Source organism: Mauremys mutica, chromosome 2 (assembly GCF_020497125.1).
Source record: "Mauremys mutica isolate MM-2020 ecotype Southern chromosome 2, ASM2049712v1, whole genome shotgun sequence".
Lineage (NCBI taxonomy): Eukaryota > Metazoa > Chordata > Testudines > Geoemydidae > Mauremys > Mauremys mutica.
The window spans coordinates 217482113-217504017 of NC_059073.1; the positions used below are offsets into that span (position 1 = coordinate 217482113).

At 45.5% G+C, this 21905-nt stretch overlaps 1 protein-coding gene across 3 annotated transcripts in view; it reads left to right on the forward strand.

The window, feature by feature from the left end:
- ENTPD3 (ectonucleoside triphosphate diphosphohydrolase 3) overlaps window positions 1-21905 on the forward strand; it is a 77142-nt gene that overhangs the window by 42215 nt on the left and 13022 nt on the right. The window contains exons 1-5 of one of the 3 annotated variants that reach the window (XM_045003088.1): window positions 2542-2595; window positions 3832-3882; window positions 7856-7983; window positions 15528-15645; window positions 21346-21496. In XM_045003088.1, coding sequence (XP_044859023.1) covers window positions 3843-3882; window positions 7856-7983; window positions 15528-15645; window positions 21346-21496 — 437 coding nt within the window. In that variant the 5' untranslated portion in view covers window positions 2542-2595; window positions 3832-3842. Of the gene's footprint in view, window positions 1-2541; window positions 2596-2797; window positions 2947-3831; window positions 3883-7855; window positions 7984-15527; window positions 15646-21345; window positions 21497-21905 lie in introns of those variants that run through there. The other 2 variants (XM_045003086.1, XM_045003087.1) reach the window with 2 other exon arrangements.

The window sequence follows — 21905 nt, forward strand, 5'->3', positions numbered from 1 at the left end:
TTGTATACACTATGGATCTCCTTTGGATAATGTTTTTGAGGCACCTAACATTTCAACACCAGCAGTCTGGGCCTTATAATTGCAGTAGACCCAGTTTATAGATTCATAGATTCTAGGACTGGAAAGGACCTCGAGAGGTCATCGAGTCCAGTCCCCTGCCCTCAAGGCAGGACCAAATACTGTCTAGACCATCCCTGATAGACATTTATCTAACCTACTCTTAAATATCTCCAGAGATGGAGATTCCACAACCTCCCTAGGTAGTTCTGTGATCAGTTTGGTAAGGATGGTATTCTTTAAGCTGTTTTCCTCTTATTGTTGATGATGATGATTACGGCTCAGATTTTATCAGGGTATTTTTAGTAAACATCATGGGCAGGTTTCAGGCAAGAAACAAAAATCCATGGAAGCCCATGACCTGTCTGATTTTTACTAAAAATATCCCTGACAAAATGGGGAGGGAAGACAGCACCTATAGCAGCTGGGGGCTCTGGGGTCCCCTCGTGCTCTGCCAAGAGGCTAGCAGCTGTGGGGTCCCCTCACTGCCAGCTGGGGTTGAGCAGCTACGGGGTCCCCACCACCACCCACCACTGCTGGGCAGCAGCGAGGGGCCCTGCCGCCCATGGAGAGTGGGAGATCCGGGGACCCCTTGCCGCCTGCAGTGGCTAGAGCTGTGGGGGGTGGGTCCCCTGCCATCCTCAGCGTCTGGGAGCTGTGGGGTGCCCCCGCTTCCCTTAGCGGCTGGGCACTGTGGGGTCCCGCTGCTGCCCAGGGGCCAGCAGTGGCTGTGAGAGCTGCAGGGCTGCCTGCTGACAGCTCCAGCCCCAGGGCAGGAAATGTCCTGGAGGTCTCTGGAAGTCACGGATTCCGTGACTTCCGTGACAACCCATAACATAATTGTAGCCTTAATGATGATCCTGTACTGTGGAGGGGCGTGTAATACAATTACCTGGTGTACCTGTGAAGCAATAATCACATTATAGTAATTTGCACACAGTAATTGCTTTGTTTCTGTAACCATAGTCTGTGGCACATGCCTGTGAAACTGCAAAGGTGATGCATTGTTTTTTGATTGAAAATATTTACATGAGGTAACAACTACAACTCAGGCATGTACATTTTTCCTTAGGTTGTCATCAAACACGTACATTTGTAGCTTTTAAATAAGCGTATGAGTAAGATTCCACTGCACAAGAGCAAACCGATGAAGCCAATGGGGTTACGTGTATAAAACAGAGGACAATTGGAATAGGAGAAAAGGTTGCCAACTAGAAAGAGGGATGTAGGGGAGTGAATAGGAGTAAGGGGAGGGCTGGCTGTAGTGGAAAGAGTAGTCAGGTGGCAAGGGGAAGGTTGGGTGAAGGACAGAATGGATGGAAAACATCAGGTGAAGCTACACACCGTAGGTAGAGCCGAGCGAGGGATGGGGTGGTCAGGTGGAGGGAAAATCAGTCAGGTATAGCACGGCTCAGGGAGGGAACTGAAGAGGAGCCAAAGGACGTAGGTGCTGGAATTAGGGGTGCTGCAACACCCTCTGACTTGAAGTGGTTTCCTTTATATACAGTTTGGTACAATGGCTTTCAGCACACCCGCTATAAAAATTGTACCAGTACCCCTGCCAAATGGGTAGGTTCAGGAAGCTGGAAAGCCAAAATGGGGAGAGGAGCTGAGGGTGGGAAACAGAAAGATCTGTGAGAAAGGCGGGCATGATGCTAGAGGGGTCTGACCAGGCTTGGGAAGGAGCAAAGAATCTTGCGGCTTGAATCTGGACCTACTTTCTGTAAATGGATTGTAAAAGTGGCTGGATGATTTTATGATCAACACCAGTTATGTTCCCAGCATAATGTTAGCATAATAATACACGTGACCATAAATAGTGCTTCTCAGCATCAGCTGATCTCTGGAGCCCTCGGACAGGAGTAATACCCTCCCCTCCCTACCACGGCACAAGTGGCTAGGTGCAGTAGGGGTTGTTTTCTTCTCTTGCCTTCCTCAGACACATCCTGTTTGGGCCAGGGCTGCAGGCTGGATACAGGACTGGTGGAGCCACTGATGGGCATGGAGTGCTCTTCTCTTGGTGTTGCTGAACTGGCAGAACAGGACCAGCGTCAAACCAGTTTTAGTAACTAGTAATAACATCCAGGGGTGTGGGAGGTACCCGCTCATTCACCCTGTGGTTGGGCTCTGGAGGGGGCGGGCCAGGGGGAGGAGGTTTGGGGATGGCAGCTGGCTGCTCAGGAGGCTGAAGCGGGTTCCTTGTTCCTAGGGAATTGGGCACTGGCGGAATTCGGAGCCAGCTCTTGGCCCAGCCTGGGTGTGTAGGGCACAGCCCCACCGCGGTCACAGTCCCGAAATTACAAGGCGGCGGAGTGGGTGGGAGCCCGCAGAGGGCGGGAGAGGGTTCCCCTGCCGGGAGGGTGCCGCGTCTCTCCACGAAGCCTCAATTAACCCGGCTGCAGTGTGTGAGCAACACAAAAGGGAGAGGGCGCGGCGGGAGAGCTGTGCCGCTCGGTGGCCGGCAGCCAGCCCCCGGGGGGCACCCGCCAGGCCCGGGGCGCGATGCTGGCTGCGCCGCCTGCAAGGGGCAGGGCTCAGGTGAGCCGATCCGCGCCCGATCGGTGGTTCCCCCTCCCTGCTCCGTCTTGCGCAAGGGAGGGCCCCGTGCGAGCCACCCCGAGGCTCCCGGCCGTGGCAGCTCCGCAGGGGAGGGGCCAGCCGGCACCCCTGGCTTTATAGCGCCGCCTCCCCACCGCGCTCCTCCGCGCCGCGTGCGGGCAGTGCGCTCCCCTCGCCCCGTTCCCAGCCGCTGGCCCGCCCGCGCTGCGAGCCGGGCGGGGTGTTTCCCACGTCCCAGCCCCTGCCGGCAAAGCCACCAGGGAGCCTGAGCTGTGCGGCGGGAGCCTGCCTGCCCCGGCCACGCTGTCACCCCCGCGGCTGCGGGGAACGGTAAGGGGCGGTGGGAGATGTGGGGTGGCCGTGTTCTCACGGGACAGGTGTGTGTGTGTGTGTGTGTGTGTGAGTGTGAGAGAGAGAGAGAGAGAGAGTGCTGCAGGGGATAGGTGTGTGTGTTGCAGGCAGTGTATGTTGGCTCCCACATTGTAGTTGGAGGGAAGAGATTTTTTGGAATATTAGATAGTGTGTGTCTAAGGTGCAGTGTGCGTAGGCCTGGGAGAACAGCGGTTAGGGCAGAGCAAGAGGTGGGCCAAGGAGTGGGAAACCATCTCAGAAAGGTTCTGGTAGGTAGGTTATTAAAGAAAAGCTCCATTTATGATCTTGGCTAGTGATGCTGTGGGTGTCATTACAAACATAAGTGCATCGTTATCAGAGCTGCTTATTGTGTTCCGTGACCACAGCTGGCAATAAGTTGGCAGAATCAAAAGCATGTGTGTTTGGGGAGAAAGAGATGCTCAATGCTAGGGTTTTTTATTATTTTTTTTTAGCTTCCTCATTTTCTGTAGAATGACACTTGTGCACTAACGGTTTGTTTTACATGACTTATACACTTGAACCTTTCCTAATAAGGTTCTAGCCAGTAATGCTGTATTTAGGGATGAGTGAACCTGGAGAAGGTCTAGAGATTCAGCCACAAGTATATGGCCTGTGGATTTTTTCCCCCTGGGAAACTATTTTCTTTTTACCTGCTGTCCTACCCTAAATGGAATACAGGCCTATACAAGGTTCTGCAAACAAAAGCTAAGACATTCTAAAATTCTGTATCCTAATGTTATTGGTAGTCTCATCCCTGCATCTTGTGACTAAACTTTCATCTTGAGATCACATGTTCTTATTTTTTTAAATGATAAAAATATGTATATTTCTCCCATTATGCAGTTTGGAAAAAGATGTTTACAGTACTTTCCCGGCAGCCCTGTCAGCAAGCAGGTCAGTACCTAAAATAGATTGGCAATAGCTGAGAAATGAATCTCAGCCTATAATATATGTTTACATTTATATAGATGTATATTTAACTTTCATATTTCAGTACCATGAAGAGGTTTAGTCACTGAGCCAACTTTCCTTTGCAGAAAGTGATTCTTTTTATCTACGGTAAGCTATAGGAAATGAGAAAATGTTCTTTCTTTCAAATGTGTTCCTGTGTGGTCCATTATATTTAATTTAGTAGGGACTGAAAGTTGCCAGTATTTACTTTATCACTTGCACCAGAATGTTATTGTTTTTAGTAATGAAGAGCAATGGCACTTTAATATTTCATCAACATCTTTTTAAATTATGTTGTTGGCTCTTTGCCTAAAATCCACCAAGTTAGCTACAGTGAGCCAAGTTCTGCTCTCACTTACATTCGTGCTGCGTTGTGGAAGTCAACAGGACAAATTAATCCCTATTGCAACTTCAGTAATTGGGATGAAGTGTGTGTGTGTTATCAGGGGGGTTCCTGGGTGTAACAGTGAGCAGAATATGGCCTTGTGCATCTGTTCCACTGACATGAAGTCTTCTAGAATCTTGCACAGTCCAGCTTCCATGTAATTAAAATGTTTAGCTAACTGCACTGGGGCATGAAATGTAAGGTGTACTTCTAACAAATGGGCCTAGATCTATAAATTATGCTCTAATGAAATTGTCTTATCTGGGAGTGACACTAGATTAAGAGTAATGTCGCAAATGATGTTCATTTGCATAATACTCTTCCCATTGAAGAGATTTCTGAAAAGTGAAGTCCTTTCAGATAGGGTCAAATCTTGGTACCAGTAAAGTCAATGACATTTTTACTATAGACTTCAAAAGGACCAGGATTTGGCCCATAGAAATTTGTGATTCCCTGAAATATATAGGCATTAGAGTGCATTGCTCCCTCCTGACAAGTCTATAGCAGAACAATAATATTTCAACAGTCATAGTAGATGCTCTGAAGTAATAAGAATAATAATTAAATATTGATTTGCACTTTTTAATGAGTTAACACCTTCAAAGCCTGTACAAATATTGACTAATTTGTCTTGAGCATTTACTCTTTGATAATGCCTTAGTCTCTTCCACTTCTACAAGTCAAGCCTTTGATCCATGAAGAAAATATATTTATTCAAGAGTAAATAGAAATCTAGCTCTCACCCAACTTTCAATTGTATGCTATTTTGTGATCATGGAACGCTTACAAATCTGCAAAAAAACAAGAAGGATTTGTTACAAAGGCAAACATCTTATCCCAGCAGCTCTCAGTCCCAGATGGATTGTTAGAACTGGCTTTTTAAATGGCTCTTAAGCATAGGTTCTAAAGGAACTGACCTCTAGGTAATAACTGATATTTTAGATATAAAAATAGAGTTTTGTCCTGTCACTCCCATGTTTTCCATACGAGTACTCTTTCTTGAATTTCAGAATCCCTCAGGACAATAAAGCAATATACAGTACCATCTGGAAATCCACTATTATAGTAATTGGTGGTAGCTTAATGATTTTCATGCAGAAATCTCATTATGATTAGTACTAGTGAAAATTAACTTGGGTGTTGAAGTGAGAGGCTAACTCTTAAAATATAGAGGTCGTAAGAGTGTCATTATAAAGAAACTTCAGAACTTAGATGAGTGCACAAAATATTGAGTATGTTAGTTTCCATTCACTGACATGCTTCCGAGTGAGTGCATGGTGTGGGGGATCGGGTCTAAGGAGACTTCTCTATCATTTGCATGTACCGTGTGGGGCTTGTAAGCATGCTGTCCCTGCAATCGGGGGGCTTACAGGGACTGCTCTCTGTATGCACCCCCCAGAGCGCAGATTGTCCCAAAGGGGGCATGAGAAGACAGTGCTGTGGTCCTGGCCACGGTCCACACTGTGTTGTGACAGTGGACCCTGCGTAATAACAGGAGTAGACTGTATTTCCTGAAGGCCTGACATGGCAGGTGTGCTCTCCTTGGGATGGTGCTGCTCCCAGCGCCTGGCTGTGCCTACATGGCGTGACAGAATCCTAAAGAAGTTTCTCTTGATAAGTCACTGGCAGACAGAACACGGGCACAGGAAAACATACAAATATTGGAAATTCAAAAGCGGAATCTGCCCTTTTCACATTCCATTTCAATTTGCCATAGCTGCAATATTCCCCTAAATTCTTGTCTTCCTTAGACCCTTTTGACCTCTAAGTATCCTTCAACCCTCCGCCCTTTCCCCCTGTCTATCATGTCGCACCAGAAGATTTTTAGAGCTCCTGCACATCCAGAATTGCCTGTCTGGCCATGCTAACAACACTGCTGTAGCCAAGCCTGTTTCCCTGTGCAGCCCTTGCAGCCAAAATCCTGTTTGTTTTACTTGGGTGAGCAGTCTCACTTAAGTCCACAAGCAGGACCTCACTGTACAATACTTCTCACATTTGCAATATAATAGTAAATAATTGCTAAGATCTTTCCTTTGAGCAGAGCCCCTTCAAACTTGCATGATCTAACATGCACAACGGGCTGCACCTACTGCTTATGTAAAGGTGTTCTCAAGGAAAAAAAAAAAACAAGGGGAAAAACTACTACACAAGTTTGAACACCGAAGACAGAGAATTAAAACTCTGGGAGACAAGTGTTTGTTTATTTTGTAATGAGCGCAACAGGAGTATATGTTCTCAGAAAAGAGGGATATTGGTTGGGGTCAGTGTGAGAAGCTTGGGCAGCATGGGAAGCTTGCACTGTTGCTGTGTCTGAGTTGTACCTGTTCTGTGGTTAGAGAACTTTAGTGTCCAGGGTTTCATAGGGTTGAATTGTACCCCTACATGGTGATACTCTTTTTCCACCTCACTCCGTGGAGTTTCCTTTGCTTTCTTTCATTAGTAGTTGGGGGTGGGAATTCCTTTCACCCACCCTGCAGAAGAAAGTGAGGATCTGGCCATCAAGCTCCATGGATGTCCTGGGATCAATTGGGCACATGACCATCCATGCAAGGGCCTTCTGTCTCTACACCAGCTCAGGGTCTCCTGTGGCTGCCTGCCTCTGGGAGCCACCTCTTTAAGGGAGTTCCCCACCACAGAGTGGGCTCCTAGGAGAAGTTAATCTCCTAGCTTTCCTCCCTGATCTCTTTTGTGCAGGGAGAATGATGCAGCTGCCTTCCACCCCCAGCCCTGTTTGCAGCCTGCCCACTCCCTTCCAGCCTGCCCTCTCCACTCTCTTTCATCCCATATGGATCCCTGGTTCTGCAAGAGCCTTATATGGGAGAAGGATGAGGTTGCTGCCTTATGGCACTGAAATGGGTGAGGACGATGAGGTGAGGTCTGCCCAGTGAGGGCCGCCTCTGCACGCAGAGTTAAAGGGTTAGTAGAAATTAAAATGAAAAACCAGAACAAATCCTCCTCCTTGAACTCCTTAGTGAACATTTCCAATGAGCCTGGAAAGAGCATTGCCTTCGATGCACAAAACAGCGACACTTAGCTTTAGGGTTAGTTTGCACATACATGCTTAGGTTTGGTTTGTAAGCGCTTCAGGGCAGAGACCTTGTGTTTTTACCAGTGTGTAAAGCATCCAGCATAACTTTGGGCACTACACAATGATAATACTTTCTGTATTTACATGCACATAAACATACCCTGTGTTTCACTGACACATCAGCACCTAGTTAGAAAATGTCTGTTATACAATGCTTAACTCATCTCTGGATTGTTTTAGACAGTGCAACATGTGATACTCACCTACTGCAGTGAGACTTTCTGTTACAGGGATGGATTAATGGTGGCAAAATACATCTTCCAGCCAGGTCCTGAGTGGAGTAGAGACTCTCCTAGTGGCAAATCCTGCAGCTCGTACTCTAGGCGAAACTCCCATTGTGATTTTACTGGGAGTTTTGCCTGAGTATGGGCTGAAGGGTGTGGCCCTTTGACTTAGTGATGATCCCTGCACTCTTTTACATGCATTTTCTCTTTTCACTTTAGGTTTCAAGGTGCTCTCCAAAACTTCAACTATTATCACTTTGGCATTTCTGCTTCTAAGCATAGTTGTTGTTATTGCTGTTACACTTGTTCAGATCAACCACAAAGAGGTCCTTTCTCCAGGACTAAAGGTAAGTTTTAAAGGGTATAAGGAAACAGAACAATAGGCTAAAATGGTCTATCAAATAATACTGTGCGTTTCTACAGTGCATTTTACCTGATAATCTCAAAGTACTTTACAGGCAAGTGTTAGTTAAAGTCTCACAATGCCCCTGTAAGCTAAGCATTATGGTCTCTGTTTTATAGATGGGGGAACTGAAGCTGAGAGAATGTGAATTGCCCAAGGTCATACAACAAGCCAGAGGCAAAGGTGGCATAAGAGTTCTTTATGCCTAATCTTGTGCCCTTAGACAATGCTTCTGCTAAGTCTAAATTGCAAGTAAGAAGAAAAAGTTCTTTGTCAGTGCAGATTGACGTTTTATAGTAATAATTATAAAATGGCTTTGATTCAAGAAATGATCTGCATTTGAATCACATTCCTAGGGGCTGAATTCTGCCCTCAGATATGATCCCTGTGAGGTGCACATGTGTATCTAAAGGCAGAATTTTGGCCCTAAGTGTGTAATTACATACCCATCACACTGGTTAGAACTTGTTAGCTCTATTATCCATCCTTCTGTTAATACCTACATGAAAGAGTAGGGAAAATCTGAAAAGGTGAATTGAAATGCTTTGGGAAATAAGTTGAAAGTCTGTTTTCTGGTTCCAGATCATTAAAAGAATGTATGTGCTGACTTCAAAATGCTAGATTCATACATCTTTAAAACAAAATGGAAAATCCCCTCCTTGAGAAGTTCTCAATTCAGGTCCCCCGAGTTCTGTTTCCTCTACTAAAGCTACTAATGGGTTTAAGGAAAACAGCCCCTGTGGTGCTTTAGAGTCCTCGACAGCTGCTCCCTTTGATAGTGGGTACAGGGTGGTAGTTCAGACAGATGTTGCAATCCACAGATTCCCTGTCCAGCTCTACTCTCTTTGCACCACTTCCGAATTCAGCTATGACCCTCATAAGTTGTTTTTGAAATGATGGATTTGCTTCCTGAGTTTTAACAGTCTCAGAGAACCAGCTGTGTGTGTTTCTGTGACAACTGCTATGGGCTTGGATTTCCTTGAGGGCCCTAAAGGGTAGGGGTTCGGGGTTCCTAGCCATTAGTCTTCACATCAGTACTAGGGTTGCCAGGCATCCGGTTTTCGACTGGAACGTCCGGTCAAAAAGGGATGCTGGCAGCTCCGGTCAGCATCATTAAAAGTCCGGTCGGTGGCACAGCAGGGCTAAGTCAGGCTCTGCACAGCTCCTGGAAGCGCCCGGCATGTCCCTGCGGCCCCTAGGTGCAGGGGTGGCCAGGGAGGCTCCATGCACTGCCCCCGCCCCGAGTGCCAGCTCCACAGCTCCCATTGGCCACATGTTCAGTTTTCTGCAATCCGAAAGTTGCATCCCTAGATGTTGTGGGCTTTGTTTGGTTTGGAGGAGGCTGTGTCTCTTGGGAAAGAGCCTTGCAGAATTGGGCTCTTTGGTAGAGAAAGGGGACCGTGAACAGTCACAGAAGCCTGCAGTACTTATGTTGATGTGCCAGTGGTTGGAAACCACAGCGTCCTAAAGTTTGGACTTAGTTATAATTAAGTATGGAAACAGTTGGAGGAAAAATGTTTTCTCCTAAGAAGTGTCTCTTTTCTTTCAAACTACTCTCCATTAAACTAAACCAAGCACCGTAATGTGACCCTCTTAAGCCTGTGTGATTGCATAGTAGTACCTCCCCAGTGCATTGACAGCACTCGGCTATCGGCATCATGATTTTACAATACCTACAGGCAAGTTGTCTTGCACAACCTGTGTCCCATTGTGTTTTTTTGCCCAATTAATTGTTTCATGCCTATCAGAAGATCTGAGGCTTCAGCTTTCCGTCCCAGGAGTTCATGAAGGAAGAACTAGTCTATGCACACAGGCTCAGGCACTGAAAGGGCTTGTGACTCAGCCAAACATTGTGAAATGAGAGTAACGATCAAGGGAAGGACAAATATCTTGCAGTTAAATGACTTGGAAATAAGTTCAGTGTTGTAAACAACCCTAGCTTTGACACCTAGCAAGCTCTGGTACTTGTGAAAAGGTTTCTATGCACCTTTAAGAAGCACTTTGGTCAAAGGCTAATGTTTCCTATTGTTCTGTCTCTGGTATCATCATAATTTCTTTTTCATCTGGCACATGTTTTCCTTTGTGTTCTAAATGTCTTTTGAAAGTGGCAATATAATATAAACAGAGTATTTTTTTCTTATATGGGCACAAACTGATTAGTTCCAGAGAGCCTTGTCTATAGTCGCTCTGATTTAACTAATCCATATTGTTAAACTGTAAAGCCTCTAATGCGGATGCATTTAAACCTGTTCAACCCTTGCTGTTACCAGTTTAGGTTGCATTGGTAAATTACCAAATTAAGCTAATCCGATTTAAGTAAGGGTTAACTGGTTTAAGTTTAAGTGTGGTCCACTTCAGGCATTTGCATCTGTTTAACTAGATTGATTTTTAAAACTGATTGAGTTAAACCAGTGCAACTTTTACCAGTTTGACCAGACCTTTGGCTTTGTCTACACTACCACTTTTGGTGGTAAAACTTTTGTTGGTCAGGGATGTGAAAAAAACACCTCCCTGACTGACATAAGTTTCACCAGCAAAAGTGCTGGTATGGACAGTGCTATGTTGGCAGAAGAGGCTCTCCTGACAACATCGCTAACACTGCTCGTTGGGGGTGGTTTAGTTAGGCCGGCAGGAGAGTGGCTACATGGGAGACCTTACAATGGCAGAGCTGGAGTGGTACAGCTGTGCCGCTGTAGGGGCTGTAGTGTAGCCATAGCCTAAGTAAATAGATCAGTCTGCTGTGTTAGGGAGACAGGACCTGGTTCACCAGTTCCTTGAACTTTTTTTTTCTTGTACACACAAACAGTGGGTGTAAAATGGCACCAAATCCAAATGGTAGAGTTTTACATGCACTTTGCACAAGAGTAAGTGATTACCCAAGAGATCAGATAGAGGAGTCATGTCCATAGAATCTGTTACAAGTGTCAGTAAAGGAAAACGAGCAATGAAAATGAGTGCCCCGCTAATAGTAAAAGCTGTGTGATGGAGAAATTACAAATGTAGCAACAAGGGGACAACTTCAGTACTCAGAAAGATAATAGAGCAAATAATAAAGCAATCAACTTGCAAACACCTAGAAGAGAATAAGGTGATAAGTAATAGTCAGCATGGATTAGTTAAGAACAAATCATGTGAAACCGACCTGATAGCTTTCTTTGACAGGGTAATAAACTTTGTGGATGGGGGAAGTGGTAGATGTGGTATATCTTAAATGACCTTCTCATAAACAAACTAGGGAAATACAACCTAGATGGAGCTACTATAAGGTGGGTGCATAACTGGTTGGAAAACGTTCCCAGAGAGTAGTTAATTATCAGTGGTTCACAGTCAAACTGGAAGGGCATATTGAGCGGGGTCCTGCAGGGATCAGTTCTGGTTCTGTTCAATATCTTCATCAGTGATTTAGATAATGGCATAGAGAGTACAGTTATAAAGTTTGCAGACGATACCAAGCTGGGAGGGGTTGCAAGTGCTTTGGAGGATAGGATTAAAATTCAAAATGAATTGGAGAAATGGTCTGAAGTAAAAAGGATGAAATTCAATAAGGACAAATGCAAAGTACTCCACTTAGGAAGGAACAATCAGTTGTGCACACACAAAATGGGAAATGGCTGCCTCGGAAAGAATACTGTGGAAAGGGATCTGATGGTCAGAGTGGATCACAAGCTAAATATGAATCAATGGTGTAACACTGTTGCAAAAAAAAGCAAACATTCTGTGATGTATCAGCAGGAGTGTTGTAAGCAAGACACCAGAAGTAATTCTTCCGCTCTACTCCACACTGATTAGGCCTCAGTGAAGTATTGTATCCACTTTTGGGGGGGCCACGTTTCAGGGAAAATGTGGACAAATTGGAGAAAGTCCTGAAGAGAGAAACAAAAATTATTAAAGGTCTAGAAAATATAACTTACAAGGAAAGATTGGGGGGGAAAAAACTGGTTTTGTTTAGTCTGGAGAAGAGAAGACTGGGGGCAGGTCTACACTAAGGGCGGGGGTTGAACTAGGGTACGCAAGTTCAGCTACGTGAATAGCGTAGCTGAACTCGAAGTACCCTAGTTCGAACTACTTACCCATCCAGACGCCGCGGGATCGAAGTCCGTGGCTCCAAGGTCGACTCCGCCACCGCCTTTTGCAGTGGTGGAGTACCGGAGTCGACCGCGGCGCTTCCGGAGTTCGAACTATCGCATCTAGATCAGACGCGATAGTTCGAACTCAGAGAAGTCGAACTCAGCGTGTCGACCCGGACAGTAAGTGTAGACTAGCCCTGAGGGAGGTGAGAGGGGACATAACAGTTTCCAAGTACATAAAAGGTTGTTACAAGGAAGAGGGCAAAAAATTGTTCTCATTAAACTCTGAGGCTAGGACAAGAAGTAATGGGCTTAAATTGCAGCAAGGGCGGTTTAGGCTGGACATTAGGAAAAACTTCCTAACTGTCAGGGTAGTTAAGCACTGGAACAAATTGCCTAAAGAGGTTGGGGAATCTCTCCTTGGAGGTTTTTAAGAATGGGTTAAACACCTGTCAGGAATGGTCTAGTTATTACATAGTCCTGCCTTGAGTGTAGGGGACTGGACTAGGTCACCTCTCAAGGTCCCTTCCAGTTCTACACTTCTGTGATCTTTTCTTCAAGCCATCTCTTTTCATCTTTCTCATTTCTACTAGACAGCAGCAGAGTTCCAGCTCCCTTTCATTTGGTTGGTGGTTTGTGTTTTTTTTGTTTGTTTGTTTGTTTTTGCCTGTACACCCTCTCTTACTAATCCTACAATATAGTATACTGAATAGATTTTTGCTGAATATTAAAGAAAGGTCATGATTCGAGTTGATGGAAAATCGTGGGTGAAAATCCCAATAAAAAAGAGAGAGGGAGCAAAAACTATGATTTTTTTTTTTTGGCTGCTCTGTCCTTTTTTTACCTTTTGACTCAAATTATGTTGTTCTAGCAACAGTCGTTCTTAAGGAAAAATTGCCTATACTGGGTCAGACCAAAGGTCCATCTATCCCTGTATCTTGTCTTCCGATAGTGGCCTATGCCAGGTGCCCCAGAGGGAATGAACAGAACAGGTAATCACCAAGTGATCCATCCCCTGTCCCTCATTCCCAGCTTCTGGCAAACAGAGGCTAGGGACACCATCCTTGCTAATAGCCATTGATGGACATATGGGGTTGAAGAATGATCTGGTGGTTAAGGCAGCAGACTAGGACAGGGGAAATCTGAGTTAAATGCCCAGCTCTGCCACAGATTTAATGTGTAACCTTGGGTAAGTCACTTAATTTATCTGCGGTTCAGTGACATCCTCTGTGAAGGGAGTTAATGATACATCTCTACCTAGATATAACGCTATCCTTGGGAACCAAAAAATCTTACCACATTATAGGTGAAACTGCGTTATATTGAACTTGCTTTGATCCACTAGAGTGCGCAGCCCACCCCCCTCCTGCCCGGAGCGCAGCTTTACCGTGTTATATCCGAATTTGTGTTATATCGGGTCGCGTTATATTGAGGTAGAGGTGTACTTCCTCTCTCTCATCTGTCTTGTATAGATAGACTATGTAAGCTCTTTTAGGCAGGGACTGTCTCTTACTATGTGTGTGTACATTGTTTGGCACAGTGGCCCTAATTTCAGAAGGGGTCTTTAGATAGGACTGTAATATAAGTAAAGTAATAATACCTGGCAAAGAGTAAGCCCAAGGGCCTAGATATCACTGTGATGTGAGAGATATTAAAATGTACATGTTGTTGTGTAACCATTTAAATATGCAATGACACATTCATCCTTAGTGTGATGCTAGTGACGTTAGTGGCTTTACAGCAGGTATGAGTCTGCATCCAGAAGAAGGAATTAACTGGTGTCCTGTGTATATTTGGATTTTATTCTGAAAGAAACAATGATTGTGTTCTGTTTGTGATACTGTCAGGCAGGACTTCTCTGGGCTTCTAGTTGCATTGCACAATTATACATTAGCACAGGCCTGCACAACTCATAAAGTGGCGAGGGCCATATTACTCTAAAGAAAACAGCTGAGGGCCGAATCCCCCCCGGCCCTGCTGACCCCCGCCCCCCCCAGCGCCGCCCAGCCCCCCTGAAATACTCCCCCCCCACCCCAGCACCACCCGCCCCGTGGAAACAAACCCTCCTTCCCCAGCACTGCCTCACCAAAACAGCAGTATTGAACCTTGGTAATATGTTATGGCGGGCCCCTAAGGTAGTATAATTAAGGTAAAAGAAAAGTGTCTTTTTGCTAGAAGTAGAATAAGATCTTCCCTCAACTTTGTAATCAATTGCCCTGTTGAATGAACAAGGTGTGAATGAGGAAGGCGTGGAAGGCAGCACCTCCAGACAGCTGCAACCCTTGGAGAGGGGATGGGAGCCAGACCAGATCAGTAGAACAGGTCAGCCACTGACTCGTAGCTCACCTCCTCAGCTCCCCATCCCGCTGGCTCGCCTACTCAGCCCCTGCCACTGCCCGCCCTCCCGCTCGCTCGCCGCCACTGCCCGCCCATTCACCTCCTCAGCCCCCTAGCCCTCCGGGTCGCCTCCTCACCCCCCGCCACTGCCTGCCTGCCCTCTTCAGCCCCCCTCCCTCACTCGCCGCTTGCCTACTCACCCCCCATGGGCTGCACAGTGAGCCCACGCGGGCCGCATGATGTGCAGGCCTGCATTAGCACTTAAAGTCAGACCATGTCAATGCTCATTGCTAAGACAGTAACTTACATTTGACAAGATACACGAAGCATCTGAGTCTCCTTAAAGAAATCCACACACCAAAGTACGTTATTACATTACCTCCCATAACGGCTGCATTTTTAGAGTAATTTACATTGAGCACAAATAGATATATGTCCTCAATTCTGTAACCTGCTTGTGTGAGCACAGAGGAAGCACATTCCTCATACAGCCTTCTGGTGAACTGGAGCAGTCACCTAATGCTCTCCGTTAAAATAATGGGGCTGTGCTAAACAATGGATCTAAAGAAATGCCAGGGGACCATTCAAGTTAAATATTCTGTTTGCTGTAAATGCTTCCTGTCTACAGATCAAGCAAGGATGACTTTGTCTGCTAGTTTTCCTGGAAGTTGACAATGTTTGGTAAATCAAAAGAGGTGATTTGCGGCTATGATGGCTGCAGGAAAAGCAGAAGTCTGTCTGATATGGCACTTCACTTGTCAGCCTCTGTAACATGCTGCTCCTCCTGGAAATTGTAGTTGCAACCAAAATAGCCAAGTTGTAGCATGTTTGTTTGCTATTTTGTGCGCTAGTTTTTCATTAGGAATCATTCAGACTCCATGTGTGGCCTGATTCATGCAGATTGTCCAAGTACCTGATGTTTTTAGTTAATGACTCTAGTACATGTCAAAGTGTTCTTTTGGTGTTTAAGTAAATGTGCGGCACAATGACCTGAAAACCTTGTGGTAGTTTTTTAAAAAACCAAAAGGCTGACAAATTTTGGATTTTAAACTGTAACCCCCGCTCCCCCCTTTTTTTTCCCCAGTATGGGATAGTGCTTGACGCCGGATCATCTCGGACTACAGTCTACGTGTATGAATGGCCAGCAGAAAAAGAAAATGATACAGGAGTAGTAAGCCAAACCTTCAAGTGCAGTGTGAAAGGTGAGGCTCAAATAGAGATTTGGAAATAGCAGTGTGATGCCAAAAAAGTTACTGATCCCTTATTCAGAGCCTGCCGGGTCCTGGCGGTAGTTAGTGTAGCCTGTGGGCTGCTTTTCCTTATGACAAAGGAGGATCTGTGTAGTGGAGCAGTGTTCCTTCAGGTATTTTCCCCTCACATGCTTCCTCCTTCCCCAGCATGACCCTTTCACCATGGTGGAGTGTGACAGCTTGAGCAGGAACTGCTTCCACTGGGCTTACATCATCAGAGCTCTTATGAGAGAAATGTTCTGGAGACCATTTAGGGCCAGAATCTAGCCTCTTTGTACTGCCTGAATGGCACAGAGGGACCAGATCGTACCAGTCAATCTGACCCTTTAATGTCTAGTGCTTCTAGTGTCTTGAGCTGTCCTTTGAAAAAGCTGTTTAATGTAAAATAATTAAAATAAAAATCCTCTGAAAGGATTAGGAGCTCAACTTCTATTGGAGTTTTGCTGTTGATTTCAGTGGGAGCAACATAGGGCCCCAGCTCGTTGGCGCATTATTTGCTTTTCTTTTCTGGAAATCTGGATTACTTTTTTTTTAAATGTTTTATTTTCTTTACATGTTTGTTATAAGTGACTTCAGTGCTTGTGAATGAGACTAGACTGAAAATCTGGAGACTAAAGTTCTCTGTCTAAAGAACAGATAGAAGAGCATGGGAAGCATAGGTGCAGACTTTTTCCTGCTTCTGCCCTCCCCTGTTCCCAGCTCCATCAGTCTCTTGATTGAAGAGAGCCTCTAGTGATGAGGAGAGTTCAGTCTCTATGCTCATGGATTCCCACGCCTCACTGCTGAAACTGCCTGGGATGGCAGCAGTTGTGACTATGGTTTTGTGACGATATTAATCCACTAGGAACTGGACTGGAATAATTTCACATAGGTCACTGAACAGTATTGGATATTTAGGGGATAACTTTCGAACACTACTAATCTGGGTCAGTTTAACATGTGGTCTTGAAGTGAAAAGCTCTATTCACCAGTCACACATTCCCTTTACTTTTTTTCTAGGTTCAAATTTGGCTAGGTGTCTCACCTACTGGACATTTCTATGGGTATGGCTACACTTACAAATCTGCAGCGCTGGTAGTTGCAGCGCTGGTCGTCCAGCTGTGCAGGGCCAGCGCTGATGTGTGGCCACACTCACAGCTACCAGCACTGGTGTGTGGCCACATTTGCAGCGCTGTTGGGAGTGATGCATTATGGGCAGCTATCCCAGCGTTCAAGTGGCAGCAACGTGCTTTTCAAAAGAGTGGGGTGGGGCGTAGTGTGACAGGGAGCGGGCGAGAGAGAGAGTGGATTTTTGGAGCCAACACTGTGTGTTACCTTCCTGCCTTGAAAAATCAGAACATGTTCCCGATCCCTTACCCTTAACTCTTAACTGCAAACAGCCTGCAGCCAACGGACTCCCTCTCTCCCCTCTGCCCCATTTCTGTCAAGCAAACACTCACTCCCTGCCTGCCTCATTATCTCATTTGATTGTTCACAGATTGATCACAGCAAACAGGAGCTGTGTTTGTAGATAAGCAGCTCCGGGATGAATGGATCAACGGAGCTATGGAGCTCCGAGTTCACAGCAAAACAAAGAGAGGCTGCATAACAAAACAAAGAGTAATTTATAAAAGCATTCTGGGATATCTGCGAATACCCTGGAGGCCAATAACAGCGCTGGTGTGTGGCCACACTTGATGACCAGCGCTGCAGCACCAGCGCTGCAATCTTTATTCCCCATGCTGAGCCAGGTGTACGGCCAGCGCTGCAGCCAGGGAGTTGCAGCGCTGGATGTGCCCTGCAGGTGTGGACACTTACTAATTGCAGCGCTGGAAAGCCTCCACCAGCACTGCAACTCGCAAGTGTAGCCATACCCTATATATCACAGAGCCATCAAGTTAAACATAAAACTAGCATGATGTGTTCAGGAGAGTCCCAGGAGTGGAATAGCAGGGCTGTTGCAGGTTAGCGCTTTGGTGTGTTTGCAGAGCTGCATGGAGAAGATTCCTAGATTCCAAGCCCAGAAGAGACCCTGATGATCCTCTAGTCTGACCCCTGTATAACACACTTCCCCAAAATAATTCCTGAGCATATCTTTTTTAAATCCAATTTTAATTTAAAAATTGTCCGTGATGGAGAATCCACCATGACCCTTGGTAATTTGTTCAATGGTTAACTACTCTCACTGTTAAAAATTTATGGCTTGTATGCAGTCATCTAGCCAGTGCTGTCAGCCACTCATTAATGAGCCCGGCAATTCATTCAGTCATCTGAGAAAAGAAAAGCTCTCCATGCGTTCCCAGGCTCTTTAAAGGCCCGATTTTTTGCCATGTGCTGGGAACCCTCAGCTCCCATTGAGGATACTCTGTACCTCTCAAGAGAGACCCCAGAGAAAAAGCACTTTTACACCCACTTAAGCTAGTTTTTAATCTGCTTCAAACTGTGTTTTTGTGTTGTCTGTGCATGTGGAGGAGGGTGGATCTGATTTTTTTTTTTTAATTGTTTTGACAGGCTTTAATCCAAGCACATGTTGTAAAGCCCACGTGCGTGCCTGGGCTATGGCTTGTGTAAAGTCAGATTTCAGCTGTTGGGTATAAACCCATAAACAAGTCTTCACATGCACAAACTCTTCTAGTGCTCTTGCTGTGGTACAGGGCAGTATTCTTTCCAGTTGTATTGTGCTACAGGGAAAATACAGAAATATGAGTAGGAGTCCGTGCAGGTGACATGAAGAAAGGAAAATGAGAGAGCTGGAAGATTAGAAAGAAAAGTGACCAGCATCATTCTTTTATTTTCTCTGGGCTAGGTTGCGATCCCTTGGCTTCTGTTCCTCACATGGGTGAACAGTTACTCACACAGATAGTCCCACTGAAGGCCTATTAGTATTAATTCATTAAGGGCCTAAGCTAAAGATCACTGAAGTCAATGGACGTCTTTCCATTGACTTCTGTCAGCTGGGGATCCAACTCTAATACACTGACTTGTGAGAGTAACTGCTCATTTATGTGAGCAAGGGGACTGCCACAATCTAGCCCAAGGTTAAGGAATAATCAAATGCAGTGTTTCTCTGCCAAACCATTTCTGAGCTATAATATTCCCACAAATGGTAGGAAATGTCCATAAAAGTATAAACCTTTGAATTTTTTTCATTCAGTCTTATCTAAAAAATGCTTTGTCTGATTAATCCCACAACGTCTCAAGGAAATTATCCCCTGGCTCAGGATAACACATGGGATTTTGGGGAGTATTGGTTTTTAATTTTAGCAAAATTAGGTGTACTGGGGAGAGAAGATATTAAAATCTGTTTTATAACAATGGACAGAGACTAATCATCTCTCCCTCAGACATTTGTTGATCCATGATATCAGCACTAACCTCAACAGGTGACTTTTCCTTTCCTTCTCTCTCCAGAACATACGTCAGTGGGGATTATGCAAAATCCTATATCCTAGCTTTTGTCTGAAAATGGATATTTAGGGTGTAGCTGTCTGTAGGGGCTGGTGGATGAATAGAAAGCACTGGTTTCTAACACTACCAGTCTTTCTATCTTTAACACTATATACACATGCCCCAACAATTTAGGAAAAAAATGGAGAGAAATCTAAGCTTACACGAGGAACAAAACATGGCAGAACTGCACCAGGACCTGCCATGTGCTATGTCCTTACACATGCAGGAGTGGCATGCTGCAGGCACTGCGCAGCATATCCGTGGCTGCACGTTGACATCTCATGTCTTGGCTAATTAAGAATGTTGCCCTTAGGATTTTTGGTGTGAGAAGGCTGCATCGTGAAGCTGAGCCATTCTGCTGCCCTAAAAACACAAGAGGAAGCACTTTTAAAGTTGGTTTTAATTGTTTGTTTATTTTTCCCCAAGAGAGACAACAGAATTATAGAACATAAGGGGCCAGGTGACTCTATACAGGGGTTTTGTGTGAATCCATACAAAGGTGCCTCAAACTACAGTAGCCAAATGTGTGCTAGTCCCTGTGATACTATGTGTGAAAGGTAGCCAAACAGCATGTCTGTAGGGTGACAGTGTGGAGAGGGAGAGCAGTAACCAGCAGCATGCTTCTCCCTTCTTCCCAATCCTCCACCAGCTGCACTGCATGCACACTTCTGGGCCACGGCTCCTCCGGAGGTGGTGGAATAGGAGGAGATCTGCTCTCCACTACATTCTTCTCCCATCAGCCCTGTGGCAATTGGGAAGCCCACCCTAGTGCTGACCCAGTCCATATTCCTTTATACAGTGGCTCTACTCTGGCTACAACACAGTGATTACTGTGTTGTATGAGCACCTTCCAGATATTGATGTGCTGCTCACCCATATGCATTCATGTATCCTCCTGAATAGCATGGGGGGCACAGATTTCCTTTGGATAATTGGGAGGGCAGGAGTGGCAGTGCAGTAAGCCCTCTGCAGCTTCACTCTCATGGCTCCGTTCACTCGCTCCCAGCACAGCAGGGCTGCAGAGGGCTCCCTGCGCTGACGCGCCTGCCCTTTCAAATGTTGCAGCTGCAAAGTTGCGGGGGGAGGCTGCCTTTCTAGTAGGGCAGAGCGGAGACCCCTGGCCAGGACTCTGTTCTGCCCCACCAGAACTGCAGCCTCCCCTGCACCTGCAGGAATCGGTGGTCACCAGCCCTCTGGAGCTCCACAGTCACACCCTACTCACTCTCACCCACAACAGCGGGGTGGCAGAGGTCTCCCTCCGCTGCCACGGGAGTTATACAGCAGGAAGGTGGCCTGCCCCGCAGCTGAGGGTCTTTTCTCTCTTATCCCCCAGCAATGACAAGGAAGGGATTCAGATACTGTGGAGGTTCAGATAATGAGGTTTTGGAGAATCAGGTGTACACTGTAGTAATAATAATAATTAATAATAGATGATCTCTGTTCTCGTTCCCCTGTCCACCTCCCCCTATCCCCCAAACATGGGGTTGAGGTTTGTTATTTTCTTTGCTTTATGGGCAGTTTTGTTTTCCTTTTTATTATTCTGATTAATTATTGCTGCTATTGGAAAGCTATGATGAAGAGGCTTGCATTTCATCCTAGAAGCAGTCCAGTCTGTGGTCTTTCTTTCTTCTGGTGGGATGGAGTCGCACAGCTGGGGGCCAGCCACTTAGAAGGCTAAGTCTCTTGCTTCCACTAGTCTCATATTTGTAACTGATAGTTCCATTGCTCCTCAGGACCAGAGCTGTAGAGTTACATCCTTATTCCAGATGGTTCCTGAGCTAGCATGTCTGACATATGCCAGTTTGTTAGGTGTAGTCCACATGATTTAGGACACACGGGGATGGAGTTTTCTATAATTTTGAAGATCCAGGAGGGTTTTTTTTTTCCCCACTCAGTAGGTGGATTTTTCTGCCGTGCCTGCCACATGTAATATATTTTTCCCATTAATGTGGCACTGTTGTCATTTTGCACTTATGTACAGTTGAAAGGATGGCAGTGTTGGGGGGCGAGTTATATGTCAAGAGTGCTGCCCTGTATAAAAGACTCCAAGGCATGTTCATTACTATTCTTTTTAATCATTAAGCTTTTTAAATTAAGTGCTTGTTTAAAGGTAAAACATCCTTTCAAAATGGAATATTAAATGGCGGGGGTGGGGGGGGGAAAGCTGTTTCTTCTGATGCTAGGTGGCAAGACAAATGAAATCAGCCACTTGCTCTTTTTTAGGCCCAGGCATATCCAGCTATGGGAATAACCCTCAAGAAATTGTCAAACCCATTGACGACTGCATGAATAAAGTAAAGGAGAAAATTCCATCTCACTTGCATAAAAATACCCCAACGTATCTGGGAGCTACAGCTGGAATGCGACTACTGAGGTATGGCAAAAAAGCCCAGTACATTTAATATATGTGAATAAAACAGCAGCATGTGAAACTGATATGGAAAAATGTGTTAGACAACTCTCTGTTCGCCATGAATTCTGATTTTTCTCAAAAGGAAATCCAGCCCAGCCAGTAAAATTAAAGGTTTGGAACTTTTGGTCTAATTTTTAAACAGATCTGCTTTTCTTTTACCATATTGTTTTACTGTATTGAAAGGAAGTATTTGCTTGCTTTGCACTACAGCTATGTAAGGTCCAAATTTCTGTCCTCAGCATGTGCAGTCAAATCCCACTGTGTAAATGAGAACTGTGTGGACATATTTGAGGGTAGGAAGCCCAAATTCATAGTTGGTGTAACTCAGCTGGAGACAAGGAGTTACACTAAGTGTGAGTGTGATGCTAAG